General features: G+C 40.3%; 1 protein-coding gene across 7 annotated transcripts in view; it reads right to left on the bottom strand.

The window, feature by feature from the left end:
• Positions 1-155: 155 nt before the first annotated feature.
• LOC135493310 (neurofilament heavy polypeptide-like) overlaps positions 156-19,214 on the bottom strand; it is a 58,866-nt gene continuing 39,807 nt past the window's right edge. For 6 of the 7 annotated variants that reach the window (XM_064780546.1, XM_064780548.1, XM_064780547.1 and 3 more), the window contains 4 exons: positions 12,000-12,129; positions 11,385-11,512; positions 9,408-10,868; positions 156-5,308 (listed from right to left, as the gene is read on the bottom strand). In XM_064780546.1, the coding sequence (XP_064636616.1) occupies positions 5,195-5,308; positions 9,408-10,868; positions 11,385-11,512; positions 12,000-12,129 (1,833 nt within the window). In that variant the 3' untranslated portion in view covers positions 156-5,194. Of the gene's footprint in view, positions 5,309-8,651; positions 8,695-9,407; positions 10,869-11,384; positions 11,513-11,999; positions 12,130-19,214 lie in introns of all 7 variants that reach the window. The other variant, XM_064780549.1, reaches the window with a different exon arrangement.

The following is a 19,214-nucleotide window of genomic DNA, read 5'->3' as shown; positions in this document are numbered from 1 at the left end:
GACCTTGTCATTAGTGCTAAATTTCATTGTGGTTGTCGGCGCTAGTATATGAAACCCAAAAAAAAACGGCTTGTCACAGAGGTAGCAGGTGCCAGGACTAGACCTGTCCACTGCGTCCGGAGTGTAGACCAGACAAAAACTCAAACAACTTTACCTGATAAACAACATAATTTATTTTACATATACCGGGTACATGTATACTATATTCAAAGTAACATATCAACATTTTTTGGCTAGCACTAAAATATTGTTGTACATAACAGTTACGTCACATGATAAAGACAAGGAATCACCAAATTCAGCCCATTTTCAGTGAGAGTGAGGCTTAGGTCACATGCCATTCTATCAGAGGAATTACCTCAACAAAGCTATGTTTCTTGACCCCTTCTCTTTAGAGTGTTTTAAAGAAAACCAACATTTCCATGTACAACAGTATCATGAAGGTTAATATTTTCACCATTACCCCTTATTTCAAAATACATCCAGAAAACGAATTACAAATTTCATCAGAAGCTTTCTTACTCTTTAGTCTGATTTTTGTGGTTTTAAGCAAATTATAATTTCCATTGGCGTAAATTATAAATGTCAATGCAATATAATGTACATTTCAATGTCACTGAAATTATAATCCTCAATGCCAAAATGTCATTGAAATTATAATGTCAATGTTAATGTCATTGTAATGTAAATTTCAACGTCACTAGAATTATAATTCTCAGTGCTAATGTAATTCGAATGATAATTCTCAATGCTAATGTAGTTGGAATTATAATTCTCAATGCTAATGGAATTGGAATTATAATTTCAGTGCCAATGTCATTGGAATTATAATTCTCAATGCTAATGGAATTGGAATTACAAATCTCAATGCTAATGGAATTGGAATTATAATTTCAATGCCAATGTCATTGGAATTAGTGAGAGTGATATTGATGCAGGGTTAGTGTTGTGATTACTTGCATTTAGATGGTCTTCTACCAAGATTCTGGTTCTGGTGTACCTTTATAATACTTGCCAGGAAGGAAAACAAAAATATAACCAACTAAAACTGCACTAGTAATAGATGAGTATCTGTACAGCGCGCTGGTGCACGGTCCATAAACTGTATTTGTTGGCGAACCCTTCTTTTGCATTTTGCAAAAGGGACTTGTGAAGTTGAGTACTCATCAAGTTCAAAAATGTAATTTTACAACGAATAAACATAAAAATCTATTAATAGAATATGCACAATGATAAAATCATAATAATACAGTACACTGTACTGTCAGCACCAAATTATATGTACACTACATGTTAATATATTGAGTACGTCTAAGACCTACGAAACACAAAGTTAACAGGGGTGTTGGATCAAAGTCAGTTATTTCGGAAGATTTTGCAAAAGTATATAACCAAGTTCCACTACTTCTGTACTAGCAAGTATGGATTAAATGTAAACTTGATGCTAGTTGGTGACAAACGGTGAATTCTAATGTTTAATCATCCATACAGAACTGTGATATATGGATTTTGCAAAACTACAACCCAAATATACTGCTACCACCTACCCCTTTGAATGAAATCTCTAATTAAAGCAAGGAAGTGATATAATTATACAACTACATGTACATACTGATAATACATGTCATTCCAAATAGCAAGAAGGTTCTCTTGCAAGGGCGAGCCCAGTTTAAGTGGCATCACAAAATAGCTTAAAGTTGGATTGACTTGAGATAATGCAAAACAGCATTCATCATCATCGTCATCATTACCAGCAGCCTAACCCTACTGGATTTTTGGCGGAGGTATGAAGTCAACTATAGGTCCACCTATAAGGGATCTTTTACCTGCCAAATGACCACAACATTTAGTCTCAATCGATTGACCCTCATAATTTATCTCATATTGAGATAATAACTTGTTGTGAAGAGCCAGGAATTACTAGAGTATACTAGTACTAGAGATACACATCTGAAAATGTCTACAGACACTTTGTAGAACTTTTGTGTACATTTTCTGATCTCATCCTCCAGACCTAACTTGTGCTGGCTTGGCACATCTTGAGACATTCCTTCTTTAACTCTTTAGAACAGGGTTAATCAACTGATACCAATAATTTCATCACATCACTTCCCTCCAAAAATGACTGCAATGATAATGATAAATAAAACTTCTAGCCAGCTCTAAAAATTTGACAATTCTATTACTTTTGGTCTTCTCAAAAGAGCTATGTACAGGTTTTTTTCATAAAAATAAATGACACCATAAAATGTGCGGCTTAAAATTACTCATGTGTGATAATACTCGGTCCTATACAGCTATGAACATCAATTTATTCATACTAGAGTCCTATATTTTACCTTAAATGTGCATAGATTATTTTCGAAGGGCTGCAACGCAAAATATGAGTCAGGCAGTGGAAATTAGTCCCCAATAAATAATATTCAATGGTTTCTGTATTTCTTAATTCCTTTATCCCATTCTCATCGAAAGTACCGGTATAAACTTGTCACTACCCCTTCCTGCTCCTACTTGTCCCTACCCTCTTCTATAAAGCGGACAAACCTCCATAACTGAAAGCCAAGTCATCAAGAAATTACAACTTTGTGGTTCTAAATGATTTTTCAAATTTTCCCGAGCGAATGGCGAGTTACGAAAATCATTGACCCGTTTGCTAACAACCCTTCTCACAATAAAGAGTAAAGCGCCCTACAAACAACATGTTTTTGTTCCCGCAACTTATGACAGTTATCGTATGAGACAAAAATCTCAAATAATTATCGCAGGTCCCTGCAACAGAAGTATCTTTTTCAGGTGCTTAACTCGCTGCCAAGTGGCATTCCACTTGAAATTAATTAGCATGATGTCATTATTAAGTACAGGTATGAAGACACTGCAATCTATTTCTTGACAGACACGTTAGGGTCTACATTCTAAAACACCTAGGTTTACAATGAACTGCAGTTTACAGTGTAAATGCACTATGCGTCTACAGTGCCTCATTTTGAATTTAGCAATTATGGTAACCATAACTGCTTGGGTTGGTGCAAAATATGGAAGCAGTCAAAAAGCATTTAAAACCACATTATTCATTATCTAATTTGAGATGTTTTAGAATAGAAATTGATGCCTCACTGTCGGTATTGATTGTCTCAACACAACTGCTTGGGTGGAACTAAATGTTCCGCCTGGGTTGAGCTAAATGTTGGTCTACATTTTAGCTCCACCCTCACGGTTTTGGTGAGAAAATCAACACCTCCAGTTCGGTATCAATTCATTAAACTCAACTTTGAGTCATCATCATATCTGCCTAATCTCCCTAAAACATTGTCAAAGTTCACATTTCTAAAAACACGTCCAGTTTAGGGGAATGACTTAAAAATGATGAAAATTAAACGGCTCATCAAAAAAGGGGACTCCAGTTCATGTTCAAAACCTTGTCTGCCGACAACCAAAATTTACTTTACACATAGCACTGACAAATTTCTTTCTGTAAAATCTTTTTGACACAATATGTTCAAGTAGAAGGCACTTGTTAATAGTAGGGCGGTTGGACATTTAAAGAGCCAAAAAATATGTTCCAAAAGATACCCTAAAAAATTTGACCATCAGAGATTGTCAGACATCACATTTTTCCATTCTTAAAGGCCTACGCCGTTCGTTAAAAATTTTGAATTTGTGATTGAATTTGAAAATTTTTCAATTGCGTATTACTACATACTATAGATATAAGTTTCAGCATTGCCTTTCGGTAGAAATATAGACAAATAAGTTTCAACAAATTCGTATTCATAATAACTGCACTACGGCATTGTGTATTAGTGGATTTCTATTCAACTGGACCACAAGTAATTACGAACGGTGTACCCATTTAAGAGTTATGAACCAGGCCGTCCGTTTTGCAAGACCCGCATGCATCTGATTCTCGACTTGGCCACCAGGGGGCCTATTTACACTGCAAGCTGCAGAGAGATGAGTCTAAGGGGAGGTGGGAGAAACTTAAAGTTTCTCAGCCAATGGAAACTGAACAAGTCCCTTGGACTCTAAGTCAGTATCAACCATGCCTGTGAAAACATGTTGTTAACCAACACTTGTGCACACAGGGTTCAGGTTTAACACTATACAGTCTTGCAATGTCTGTTACAGGTATTGACATTTTATGTACAAAGACATGACATCTACAAGTTACTTGAAGTTGAAAGACATTAATGCCCAGATTCCATATTTTAGTGACACATGATTACTTTGACCAAAAGAATTTGACATTTCACCAATTTCAATGCACTACATGATATTGAAGTGCAGGGCCGAAGATTACTTTTCGGTCTTGGGGCCATAAAGACTCCTGGGAAGGAGGGGCAAAACAACTCTTTGCCTCCCCTCTCCCCCTACAGTTCTGGTGCAAAATGATGCTACATCATCTCAGATACATTTGTGGAGTTTACACCCAAAATATACAAACTCTACTGCAAACTCAAGTGATGGAGGTACTGGCCAATATTTTATCTACAAAGTTAACAGTATTTACAATATGAATTTGTCTGTACAAAGTGATGTTCAAATCGATGAATCTAAATAACTAACTATAAACCATGTTCTGTTGCATGTCTTTTCATTCGTACTGGAGGACAGGAAGTCATTCATGAGCGGGTACAGTAGAGTCTCCCTTATAGTGGACGAGTCTCTATTAAGGACAAGTCTCTATTAAGGACAACCTCTCTATTAAGGACACTAGTTTTGGTCCAAGATTGGTTGCTTTCACTCAATTTGACCTCTCTAATCAGGCCATCTCTCTATTAAGGACAACACTTGTCAGTCCTGGGGGTGTCCTCATTAGAGAGGTTCTACTGTACTAGGATTGGCATAGATTATCCAAGTGAATATGGCAACAATCGCACGACGCTGAAATTGTTCTGTCAACGTGGTGTTCACACGAAATAAATTATGCATAATGTCAGAATGACGTCATTTAGTAATCAAATATATCAATATATAGGTCTAGTTTGGCAATACCAATCCAACAGAAGACCCTACATAGAATAGCCATGTGCAATGGCTGTTTTGTTCAACAGTCTGTCACCCGATGGCAGACCAGCCTAAAGTACTCTTTACTGAACACAGGTGATGGAGCTTGATCGATTCCAAAAGTCTCCCTAGATGGAGCTTTTCCCTCTCTATAGCTGTCACTCCACTTGATGTCGTTCCCGCCATCTCATCAACTCACTTGCATATTCTGAAAGTTCTTTACCATATCGAGCACCTTCTGAGGTTGTTTCTTGGTTGCCGAGCTACAGGTTTCCGGGGCGACAGCCTCGGGGGCAGACGACAGCTGAAAAACACAGGCAAATGGATCAGAAAAGAGACAAAGTTTTATTCAATTGCTTATCTGCAATTAGCAGTTCAGCAATTCACTTCACCACTAAATTTATGGTTTGTCAATTCTCAATCCTGACCAATTTTTTTTGAGAGAACACTTAGATATTGGGATTTTTGAAAAAATGTCACCTGTGGTATCGACCAATGACAACTGAGGTTGAAAGCTGTGGAAACCAAGCAAATGCTGTAAATCGCAAAATATCCGCACACTTTTTCTGATTCACAAAAATTTCTTTAAAGAAGTTAGAGTTTCACAATTTTCATCTTGGCGGATCACAAAATTTTCGATCAATTTTTTAATCAAAACATTTTTTCACAATTTTTATTGGTGAAATCAGTAAAAAAGGAGTCGAGAAGAGAAAAGAAAGACTAAGGAATGGTAAGGAAATAAGAGGTATAACCATCACCCAGGAGAATAAAAATCCTCAACTCGGAGTACTACAGGATTTGTGTCCCCGAGTTCCCCCAGATACTGTGTCTTGGCAAAATCCTCCTCCCTTGTTTTACATACACAATTCAGTTCCTGTTTAACTCGTGCATTTGGATCTAGGGCCCTTCAGGACACTATGGTCAATTTCACATTGAAACCTCCATTCCTTCAGGTTGAATCGGGTTAAAAATGTGATTGGGTTGCTCATTTTATGAACTCCCACTTATATTTGTTATCTTAGCAGAGTTATATGGTGATTGAAAGCTGTCAACAACCGGACAAATATTTCTAGATCCGTTTGCAAACATCAGCTCAGTCACAAGCATATGCAGGTATGGCCAGAGGGAGCCATTTTTTGTAGAGGAGTGATGGAGGGACTTGGAACTAGGGAACACGAGAAGCTCGGAATGGGGTAATACTCAAGAGTTCAGGATTTTGATTCCCCGGGGTGAACATGGGAGAGAACACCATGGCCACCACCTGGTGTTAGATGTTGTGCATTGTAGAACATAAATAGTGAACAGGTAGGTGTACACACAGGCTCACACTAGCACATCTCATAAAATATACCAGTCATGATCACGAGGAATGGTCGAAATATACCAGTCATGATCACGAGGAATGGTCGAAATATACCAGTTATGATCATGAGGAATGGTCAAATATACCAGTTATGATCACAAGGAATGGTCAAAATATACCAGTTATGATCACGGGGAACGGTCAAAATATATACAAGTTATGATCACAAGGAATGGTCAAAATATACCAGTCGAGATCACGAGGAATGGTCAAAATTGTTTTTTGGGGATTGAAAATTGTTCTGCTCTGAGACTAAAAATGGCTCAGGAAGTATGTCACAGTCCAAATCATAATTGACATCCCTTGTGGCGCCTCAGAAGCGCGTCATGACGCAATAACCAGCATCTAGGTCTCAACCTTTGGGAAACAAAGAGCGATAAGCATGTCACTGGCGCGCAACTGACGCAAAGCAGAAAGGATGTTAATTGTGACATGAACTGTACGGAGGGCATAATGATGTCAAGACTCACACAATTTGACGTCTCTATGACGCATAATGCAGAACTTTTTCCGAGATCTGGATAACCCCCGATTGTAGAGCACTACTGATCGAGAGGTGCAATGACCTACGCAAGGTTGCCTACCACCCCCCAGAGGGCTTTGGACAACAGCTTGCAGCAAGTCAATTTTGGCATGTCACTAGTATATATTCAATCTGACGCACTAGTGTGCTGGTAAATCAAAATTATCACTCAAAATCGTCAAAGGTAAATAAAATGCCGCATTGTAACTTGTAGGAATATTTGCAACAAACAGTTGTTAATTTCTGAAAATAGCTGATAAGATAGCAAAGAAAAAAATCTAAGAACTTTGGTTAAAAAAATTAAGCTGCTAAAATGTGCCTGAAAAGGAGTACAAATGCACAGATTTTCAGACAAATTTATCTTTACTGTCTGACACATCTTTGATAAACCCAACTGTGGACTATGGGGTAATTTAATTCCGAGTTGGAAGATAGAATGTCACTCACTCACAATGGATTGTTAGCAAATATTCTGTTAACTATTAAGAAGCCCACCCTTGAGATTAGTTAACTTTATTAGGTTTAACACAATGATGAGTTTGTCCCTCAGGTTCACAACACCACAACAGATAATCATGCAAACTTGAATCTGTTCATGCTGGATCAATTTGTGCTTAACACCGCCGGTTAACCAATTCAGGACTGGATATTTTTTTCCTGAGCCTCCGCTCTGGACTGGATATTTTTCAAGTTTTTTCATCCAAATTCGAAAGTTTTGAAAGCAGAATATCAGCTTCACAAGAATCGCTTTAAAGTTGAGATGAATAGAAAAGGTATTCCCCAGGATGACGGGAATACCCTCCCAGCAGGAAAAAAATGCGGATCGGCATTAGAAATGACTGGAAAACCAATGTAGTGAAAAGATTGTCGATTTCTCGCATTTCTGCGAGACTCGTCCAGAGCGGAGGTATTGTGGTGCTCCCAATTTTGCGAGACTCGTCCTGAAAGGGTTAAACAGAAGAACGGTTCTTGCGTAAAGTGCATAAAGTCTGCTTGCAAGTACTTCTAACATGCATACAGAACAATGTGGACTCACTTGAAGTACTTCAACACCCCAGAAACCAAGCCTACTCCATTCCTTTAGAAAACCCTTTTTTAATACACAAAAAACCCAGTTAGCCCAGTCGCAGGGCCTCTAAATGTATTTCGTCATTGAGGGTCTTCAGTGACTTTTATCTTTTAATGATATCATCCCCCCCCTTGTGACATCGAATTTATCCCACATGAATCCAATGGATAACAGTATTCCGCAATCCTAGAATTCCAGCTGATTCCAGTGGTGCCATCTGGTTTCCGGTATCTGGAGGGGATTCCGGTATCCACTGGAGATTTACTGGATCTTGAAAGGAATCCATTGTATTTCCAGAACCAATTACTAAATAACTGGATCTCAAAAGAAATCCAGTGGATTCCAGAACCAGTGACTAAATAACTGGATCTTTAAAGAAATCCAGTGGATTCCAGAACCAGTGACTAAATAACTGGGTCCTGAAAGAAATCCAGTGGATTCCGGAACCAGTGACTAAATAACTGGATCTTTAAAGAAATCCAGTGGATTCCAGAACCAGTGACAAAAAATAACTGGGTCTTTAAAGAAATCCATTGAATTCCAGAACCAGTGACAAAATATCTGACGTTTACAGGGCACAGCAAGCTACCTATCTGTAGAGCAGTGACCAGGTGAATGATTTCCATGTAATGCATTCAATTCAAGTGCTTCTTTTTCATAATAAGGTTTGTAGTAGTCACACTCTAACATACCATAACCCCTTCACCACAGAGGGGGAACTAATTTCCTTGCCACCTGAAAAACATAACGTTTTTCAAAATGGTTTTAAAAAACAAGCAAATACAAGGGTGTAGATTAGCAAGTCCATAACGACTCAATGTATGCTCCGTGGGCAGCTGAGATAGGTCAGACTGGGGAAAGTACAGAGTCGTCAGAATGATCCCTCCACCCGCCTTTGGAGGAAAATAATACGGAGTCAGATAAACTCATTTCGAAGAGCATGGCTGGTAAAATGCAGTACATGGACATTCAGGAATCAACATCAAATTCTGACACAATGTCAATTCTGAAGCATCTGTCAGCCATTCAGTAGCTAAATTTACTTCGGGAAAAACCTAAAATCATGATGTCTCCCAAAATCTGCTGAAGTCAGGTTGTGTATAAAACTACCAACATTTACCTTTTCTATCTAATTTCAACTGAACTTTGCCCAAGGCCCCTAGAGACAAACTGCATTGACTCCATGGATTTTGCTCTCTTTGCTAAGGAATGAAAATCTTTGAAATGCAACACAGGTGAACTTAAACTAAAGGAACCAAAAAGACAACACTCAACAGGTACACTGGGACACTCCCATCGCCATGGACACAGTCTTTCTGATCAGCATGCAAAACCGTATACTCCCCTCCCCCCTTTAAAGATCTTTTATCCCAAACACGACAAGCTCTAAAACCTCGAGCTCAGAACCAGAAGATAGGTAGGCCTACTAAGCCGATCATGACCCTCACCTTATCCTGTCGCTTCTGAGATTTGATGTCGATGATCTCAGTCTTTTTCAAAGGGTCCTCCTCAAAATTCTTTGAGAATCGTTTGACAATACTCGACTGTGAGGTCGTCTGAGTCTTATTGCTGTCACCAGATGGCACTGCCTTTTCTTGCACCTTCGACTGCCGTTTCCACCCCGGCACATTTTGATCATCCTTTTTAATGGCAGTTTTCTCGGTTGAGATCTTTCTTTCCGGAGACTTATGCTGTTGTCGTTTCCAGGGTGCAACATTTTCCGTCTTAGCATCATCCTTCCGATCATCCTTTTTAATGGCAGATTTCTCAGTCGAGACTTTTCTCTCTGGAGACTTATGTTGTTGTCGTTTCCAAGGTGGTACGCTTTCTGTCTTAGCCTCATCCTTCTCCTTAGCCTTCGCCGCATCTTCTTTATTCTTCTTGAGCTGCGCCTTCCACGCAGGAACATCAGACTCCCCAGAATTATCCGATGTAGTCTCAGTCATCGGTGACGATTTAGGCACAGGTGATATAGGAGGTGACGAGGATAGTGACAAAGTCACTGGCTCCTCTTTTTCAGGGTCCTTCTGCTTTTTACGTGCCATTGAAATCCACGCCGGCTCGGCGCCGCCAGAACTGGTTTCGATCACAGAAAACCGCTTCGTCTCCACTTTGACACTCGATTGCTTCAGCTCCTTTGACACATCGTGTGATGAAACACGTTTTAGCGGCTGTTTATCTATGCTCAGCGCATCAGAGCTTTTACTCTGCGCGACCTTGAAAGCCACAGGGTCAACTGGTGCAGTCTTGCTCCGCCATGGCTGTGAACCTTTCGTCGGACTGTCCTCGCGTTTCTTAACATCATCCTTCTTAGTCTTGGCTTCGGGTGAACTTGTATTGCCAGGTTTCTCAAACATAGAAATGTTAACGGCACTGATTTTCCCGCCCGGAGATTTTGGCTCCACTTTGGTTTCTCTCTTCTCATCAACTGAAGCACCACCCTTATTCGTTGAGCCGTCCAAAGATTCTTGAGTCTTATCGTCAGTGAACACAGATCGTCGTTTAACCTTATCAAATGCTTTGGAGAATTCCGATACCTGCTCGGGGCTAGGTGTCCTTGGTTTTAGTTCCTTATCCGCTGTGACACTTTCTAAACTCTTGTTAAACGATTTACGTTTCATTTCTAACAACAACGACTGATGTTCTTTATCTTTCTCGATCGGCGAGGAGGAACCGATACGTTTTTGGCGCATTATCACTTTTGTTTCCATATTCCTATTTATAGCCTCAACTTCCGTGTCCTCCTTTCTCACCTCCTTTGATGGGAGAATTTCTAATGAGCTAGCTCGATGTGATTCAATCTTTTCTTTCGTTTCCTCCGATTCTCGCCGTGAACCCGAGAACGACATTTTAGACGGCGACTCCTCGCTAACACTTGTTAGATTTGCCGGTGGAGATTTCGGTGATTTCTGAAAGACAAACAAATGATGGAAATGAATATATTCTCAAGAGATGATATTAAGCGCCACCTATCCAATGATGATATTCCTACCCAAAGGAGTTGTGGGATTCATCTTCATCAAGTTTGATAGCACAATCGAAAAAATACCTTGGTATCACCAATTGTTTTTTAAACATGTTCAAAGGGGAAAGTAAGTTTCAACGCAAAATATATTGTGGTTTTTGAAGAGACACAAAAACGCTACACTTGTTGAGATATCAGACCGCTGATCGAGCAATAGTGATGGTCCCTGGCATCACGCTAACTTGCTACTTGTTACCATTGGCTGTACAGCGATGCCATTTATGAGTGAGTAATAACCGATCGACTTCATTTGGTAATAGAATGCATGGTGTACTTTTCGTCGAGGTATTGACGCGTGCGTTGTCTGTAAGCTTAGCAATGTCAATACACTGATGGTCAAGATGATATGGAGATGCCAATGGTCAACCCTTAAATCAGATAACAAGAGAGCGCCACCTACCATTGATTGTGAATGTTTAGAAGGTTTTCGTCGTTGTCTGGGGCGCATGGCCGCCTTGTGTTTCGCTGCACTCAGATCCAAGGATTCCGATGGACTGACCGCATCGAGATCAAGCTCCATACTTGAGTCTAAAACAGAAACAAAAGTTGAATTATTAGACTCTCACGTCAAAACGACCTAATCTAAAAAGCTCATTTCCATGTGATTCTTTCTCTCAAAGTACGGTAACTGTCTGATATCATCTGCATGATTTTTATTCTAATGATGCAAATTCTTTACTCCTGATTGAAAGGAAGTCAGTTTAAAATGTGCATATTTTACATAACATTGCAGTGCTTTGTGTCACAATCGATATCTGTCCTGCTTTGTGTGGGTGACGCACAACATACGCACGAGTTACGCGCCAATGACGCAGCAGTGACGCACTTATCTCTCTATGTTTCGCGTAAATTACACGTGACCTACGCCCGTCCCACGCGCTGGGTAGCTCGTCAATGAGCGCCAATGAGCGCCAATGACGGTATGTCATTTGTGATTTGGACTGTACAAAATTTGCAAATTCGAGTTTAATCTTCGAATGGAGTGGACCTATAATACCTTAAATATTTAGCTTACCCAATGAAGAGGCAGACCGAAAGAAGCTGCCGCTTGTCGGACTAGACGAGAAGAATTCCTCCTCAAGCTCCGAGCTGTCCATGCTGTACAGGCTGAGCTCACTGTCACGACTCATCGTTTTTGATTTGGACTGCAACGAGAAAAGCGGAGAATCATAAGAACATTGACAACGAAACTCAATGGAGCTGCGTGGTGTAGTGGCTCAGGTCTCTGACCAGCGGTCAAGAGGTTCCTGGTTCGATCCCCACTGTTGGGGTGAGACTCTAGGCAGGCCTCTTTGCCTTACAATACATGCCTGACTCATTTGAGTTCTACTTAAAGGTTTCAGGTGAGGCTGGGGAATAAATGTAAAGCGCTTTTAGAATGTTGTGTGGTCTGAAATGAGATAAGCTTCATTATATTGTTCTCTGCTATGACAGTTTATCAAGAGGTATTAAGTGACAAATGAAAATGGTTTGATTTTTGTTGATAAAAATTGCAAGAGAATTATGATGAGAGGAGCCCTGGCCCAGTGCGTGGATGCTAGCAGCGCCAACCACTATGACTAGGCTACCAGACTCCTCAATCAACCTAGTGAAAAATGAAAAGGGGGAGTAACGAACCCAATCAAATACTCCAGTTTCAAAAATCTAAGACCAATTGCTTTACAATGAAATTGAAATTATGGTCAACTTGGAATATGACGTCATGACCATCAGATAAATTTGAATCGCAAACTCATCGCCCATCATAACTGAACACGTTGAATTGAATCAATCAACCATGTGCAAAATATCGAGCTTTTAGTGGAATATTCAGAACCGGTCTCAGATCGGTGAAACTAGAGTATTAACCCTTTCGTTAATCGCCAAACGCGGAGCGATAGATCGACAACCCACCTCTGTGACCTTCAAAAGTAGGTCAAATCAATAATAACCTGTATATCATGTAATGTAGTCTCATTAGACGTATTGACAGTAAATATCTCATGGATCTAGCTATCAGCGTTCATGAGATATTGATAAAATAAGGTTTTCAAAGATGGCCGCCTGGAGCCCATGTTTTTGCAATGTGCATGTTGCAGCACAAAGGCATAGATCACAAGACTTAGGGTACCAAATCCATTCCTAGAACATGTTGTATGTGAAAGTAGCAGCAACTGATGACAAGCTTAAAACCTGTAATCTCACACTACATTCTCTCAAAGACATCAATAGCGTTTGATGTCTTTTATCACCTGAAGGGCAGGATAATATCATAGAGCTTCTTAAGATGGCTTTTAGTGACTTCAAGGAAATCTAAGCAGCAATCCTATTGAAAAAACCTGATAACAGATGATGGTAGTAGCTATAGGATTACTGTACATAGATCCGTCAGCAATCTGGTTGATGCGAGTTTATGTTGAGAAGAAAACATGCCTTTAACTCATGATGTCGGAGACCGATAAAATGACAATCTTAACCAAAAAAATGGCACTGGAAATTGAATATTTTATGAAATGTTTATGTTTCATTTGAAACTTGGAAACCAAGAGTAGCTAAAAATTCTAACTTTGTCAGAATTAGACAAAGCATGACCAAGAACAAGCTATTTTAGGCTTATTTTTCGTGTAGTGCCATTTTTACCTGATATGGAATATTATAGCCAGCTGAATGCCTCACTATGAGAAAGGAGATGGAAAAGGTCTTGATGGGTGTAATGACTAGGGAATAGTGTGTTGGAAGAAACACACAGGACACAGAATGTCGGATTATAAGACAGCCAACCAGATAATCAGTGTTTCCATTGAAGACTTATTTCATATGTTGCTAGGATTGGGGAAATTCACGACAGAAATCCTATATAACTTCGGACTAAGATACTAGGTGGGAATTGGAAGGCAGTGGCAGAGGTGCACACCACTACCTCAGTTTAGGAGTCCTCCAAAAATTGGAAATGTCATCCCTGTTAGTCAAAGTCCATGTCCAGGATAGGATGGGGAAAGGAAGTCATGATGGAACGGGAATGAATAAAGACAGTCTTTATCAGTTCTTGACGGGATGGTACACTCTGCTGTCCTACCTTCAAAGAATCACTGAATAGTATATCAGATGATAGAGTGACAGATAGAGGGCTCTGGGGCAGACCATCGTCTTCTGATCCACAAGTATCCTTCAATTTCCTAAATATCTCATTCTGAAAGAACAGTGGAACTATGTTTTGAGCAAGGATGTCACAGAAAGTAATTTTATCCTTGCTAGTCAGTTTTATCCTCAGGATAAAGGCCACACGATGGAGATAGTATGATTATCCAACATATCAAAATTAAATTGCCAATGATTTTATAGGAAATAGCAGTAGATTTACCATCTTTTAATAATGTCAAAACTGTTTAATTCCCAGCATATTGACCCTGCAGATTTCATGAAATGTAATCAAAAACACGTAAAAAAAATACCGCTCTGGACTAAATTGGATATTGAGAAAGAAGCGGTTCAATTTGTGTTTAATCTTGAACCTCTTCTCGGCAGGAAATCATCGATGACAACACCACAGAATGTAATGCGGGGAACCATCTGAATAATCCCCGCTGGCCAGCGCGCACTTCAAGCAGAAACCTATCAATGATAATAAAGAACAAACCGTGGTTAACCATGTAATAGTCCTGGCATCCTTCTATTACCATGGAAACGGACAACTAGAATCCAAGTTAGTTGTGAACCGATTGACACGTCAGGGTGTGTCAGGCGTGCACAGACAAATTGCACAAAAATCTATTACATCCTATTTGGGTTTATTTTTGTTGCACTCTGCACTTGAAGAATTGATTTCCTCAGTGATCAGCTGCCTTGATAACTGGATTGAGACGAGTTTTCAAGTCTGACATCATCTTTGCAAATAAAGAGCTACAACTAGCCGACACAAAAAAGATCATATACTTTTGATCTATAAATAACTCCCAAAGTATAACTTAAGCCTGCACCACACGGTGAAAATTTGCGTGATGCAAGTGACACGCGTGCACGTTGCGACAGGCAAATTCTCACTGTGTGGGGTCGTTTTTTGCTGCGTATCTTCCCTCGCGAGTCGAGACGCAGCCGGTCTAGCATGTTTGATATTTTCTCGACACGCGAGGAAGTTAATCACCATGTGGGGGCTACCTGCAGCAATGTTGCGCGAGTTGGACGAATCACAACAAGCAGATCGGTCACATGATTTATAGGTCAGTCACATTACTGTATCCTGCCTTTGTATCTGCGGCCCCACCATCTCGAGCAATTCCTGAAATTCCTCGACCCGCACTCTGTGGAACTGGCGATACTTCATGGGGTCCTCCTCCCGCAATTCAGCAATTAGATTTGCATAGGCCCCCTTATCCTCTCTTCTCTGAATCCATGGCCTTGTCCAAAGACTACGGTCCACGCTGCGCCGCCTCCGACGGAGTAACAGCAGGAGAATAAGGGCAATTTGGTAGTCTTGGTCCATAATACTTCTCATAGGATTTGACAGTTCCCGGGCGCTGCCATTTTGGTATCATGTGACTGACCTATAAATCATGTGACCGATCTGCTTGTTGTGATTCGTCGAACTCGTGCAACATTGCTGCAGGTAGCCCCCACACGGTGATTAACTTCCTCGCGTGTCGAGAAAATATCAAACATGCTAGATCGGCTGCGTCTCGACACGCGAGGAAGATACGCAGCAAAAAACGACCCCACACAGTGAGAATTTGCCTGTCGCAACGTGCACGCGTGTCACTTGCATCACGCAAATTTCACCGTGTGGTGCGGGCTTTAGAGCAGAACTGTGTTGAGCTGGGCCGTATATAATATATATCATTTTATAATGTAGGACTCCCTATAGGAGTTGAGCAATTATATCAAGAAAAATATATCAACATTTATGTATGAAAAATATATGCTTAAGTATTTGCCATTCCTGAAAGAAACACTGCTTTGGGGTTAGAAATAATGACTGCTCCCTATTTTGTTGATTTTGCTACATTGCTCAAAGTCCAGTAAGCCAGTTCAATGCATTATCTCATTTATCTCTACACATGAAAAACCCACTACGCGTACTACAACCAACTAAAAGTCAGTTATGCAGAATATGATTGAACGATTAGAGCTCCTCAGAACATTACATGGCAAATCCCGTCATTACTCAGAATGTCAGAATGCCGTTTTTATTCCACGAACATTAACAGACTGCAAAGCTATGGTATAGTGAGCAACAAAACCAGCTATTGTATGGAACCCTGGGCTATTATATTTGCCTTAGTCCTTAGCAACCAGATAGAGAATCAAACATATGTACAGTTATTGCTACGACAAAGTAACATGTTTGCCTGCACTGAACTTTCTCTCTTAAGATCACAATAGTTAAGGTGAAACAAAAGGGACTCCATTTTGCCATCTTAGAAACACCAGAACTCTTTCAAACGCCAAAAATTTGTACAAGATATCGCTCAGAGGCCATGCAGACCAAAGGTGACCATGTCCTCTAAGTCATACTTTTACCATTTTGTCGATTTTCGGTGAGTTCTGGTGTTTCTTAGATTGGCAAATTGGACTCGAATATTCTCCTTTGTCGGATCATCTTATGGTGCGGTGCCACCCTCGAGTTAATCCAATATAGAGATCAAAAGCATTCATCAGTGTCAACAACATTTAGACCCTCCTTTCCAACTCCGGGAAATAAAAGTCTACTTAGTCTAATTTGACACAAGGTGTTCCTTCATATGTGAAAACCGAATACGTTTCTCATAATCTGTGACCATAACTCAGTTTTTTCTGTAACCAACAACTCAGTTTTTCTTCTGCCAACTGCTGGTCTATCCAACTCTATGCCAGTCCCATCACATTGATGCCAAAGCTCGGACCGAAAAGGGTTAAACAACCCCGAGATTCCCTGAATCCTGCCAAATAATTTCCACATAAGATGAATCATTGGCACTTGCCAGCGAGAAATCATTATATCTTCCAAAGAATCATCCAATAATGCGACCTTGAGAAGGCTGTTATCGGGCAGATAAGAAGCCTCGCTTCAAGACGCACAAACAACAAAAAAGGAGCTCCCGGTAAAAGGAATTGTCGTTCTTGTCAGGTTATCAGGGCTTAGTTACGCAGATCCGTGTGTAAATTGACGGGTGAACCTAACTGGACAGCAATAGTCAACAAAATATCTTATGATATCTATGATCTGACATGCCAGTGGCAAAGGAATATGATGTCATCCAGTCACCACAAGGTCATAGAATTAACCCAACAAATATTTTACCACATGTCACACACATGAAGTAACCTTGGTGTTCCTTACTGCGCAGTTAATGGTAACACGCTGAAAGGAAGCCAGTCTTGCAATTAATGATCACCCGAGGCGAAGGGATGGTAGTCAAAGAAACGTTACACTTTGCAATGACGGTGGGTGACTTTATAAATTGTGAGGCAGTAGCTTTGGAGCTATGATGCATGGTTTAGTAATGAGCTGGCAGCACAGTTCTCCACGGACACTGTGAGGTCAGATGCAATAGACCCTATGCATTAATTATCGAAACACCATTTTCTTCCGACCTGGAAGTCAAATGGAAGTGCCCGGCTTCAAGGCAAAACGCATTGATTTTACGTCAATATGCAATTTTAGTGTCTCTTTACTAGTGTTAAGTACTCAAACCAGTTTATTCTGTTCTCTAATTATAACTGAATAGCTGTAACATCAACATATTTTCCAATACCATACATTTGATAAGAACATTGGCATTAACTGAAACAAAACTTCAGCACACAAAAACATTTCAGCGCCATCGCCGATCACGTGATGTCTGCAGTCCGAAATGTTGGTCCTCATGAATTGATAATACTAGCATATACCCGAGGCGCGGGCTGTTCGAGGTATAAACATCGGATTGTGTGGGTGCTGGTATGTTGTGGGTTTGGTGTAAATGGGGTGCTGGTTTGTGAGTAACACTTTTTTCATGAGTGTAATACTTCTTGAAAACGGAACTATGTAACCATGTACATGATGTGCAGGCGTCCACAATGCTAAACTAATTCTCGGAAAACCAAGATGGTGCAGACTGGTGATGTACTCGATATCAGCCAGCGATTAGCGCCAAAATGGTTTAAGTTACCGGTGTGTGGGTAAATCTTGTCTCCCGTTGGGTGCATTGTGTCCTAAGATGAGCTATTTGTGAATAAATGGCTGTCTCGAGGTGGAAAAGCAGCATTTTTCCTTCAGATATGGGCGCCGCCATCTTGCATGCTGGCGTCAGTGACGTCGATTTTGATTGGTGGATGATGCGCGCATGGAAGGAACCATTTGAACAGGACATCTGATTGGTTGATAGCGGAGGTGGGAGGTGGCTCGGCAATTTTCGTGACGGTAATAATGCAGAGAGATTACTGATGGACTTCTCGGCGAAGAGATTACTTGGAGCTCTCCAGTTGACGTCATATCCACAAAGTTGTTATTTATTCCAAAACCACCAAGATATTCAACGTATGACACCCTAGTGACACTCTTACTTATGATCCACACCTACGAAGCCGAAAGTTGCAAGAATTCGACGCATTTTCGAGGCCCAATTTTGAAACAAAAATCACCTCCTATTTAGCGGCCACAACGCGCATTATAGTATAGATTAATAGATTCATGCATTGATATGGGCACGGCGAGGATTGGCCTGCAGTGCACACTTGATTGCAAATGGCGATCAGTCTTTGCTCATCTGTTAAGAATATATTTCGCTTATGTCAATTTTCTTCTACAAGGTAAAGATTCATACACTTTTGGGATGTTACACGTACATTGTGATGAATATACAATATGATAACCCGATGGAAATGCTTATCACTGCTTATCACAGTGCCAGTGCCAAGTATTGAACCAACCCAGTTTTACTATCTTGAAAATCTGCAAATGAAGACCTGTTTATCTGTGGATATGAAGGTCAGCTCAGATTTTCAGCTTTGATTGTCCAGCAGCAAAATCAACAACCACACTTCAGATATCACATCGGTCGAGTTGACAGAGTTCAGACACTAAACATCATCTATAAGTTAATTTACTCAGCTGTTCATACTAATAACATTTCTTGCATGAAACAGCCAAGGGCCATTGTGCTCACCGTACAGACATTTGGTGGTTAGGAATTCATCCTGGTTAAGAAAGATGCTACATCTATATACGTCAAACCAAAGTCGGTATGACATGTGATGTATTGTTGCTTGGAGTACCTACCATAAAAAAATCATTGAA

This window comes from Lineus longissimus, chromosome 9 (assembly GCF_910592395.1).
Source record: "Lineus longissimus chromosome 9, tnLinLong1.2, whole genome shotgun sequence".
NCBI lineage: Eukaryota > Metazoa > Nemertea > Pilidiophora > Heteronemertea > Lineidae > Lineus > Lineus longissimus.
This window is presented reverse-complemented; position numbering and strand designations above follow the sequence as displayed.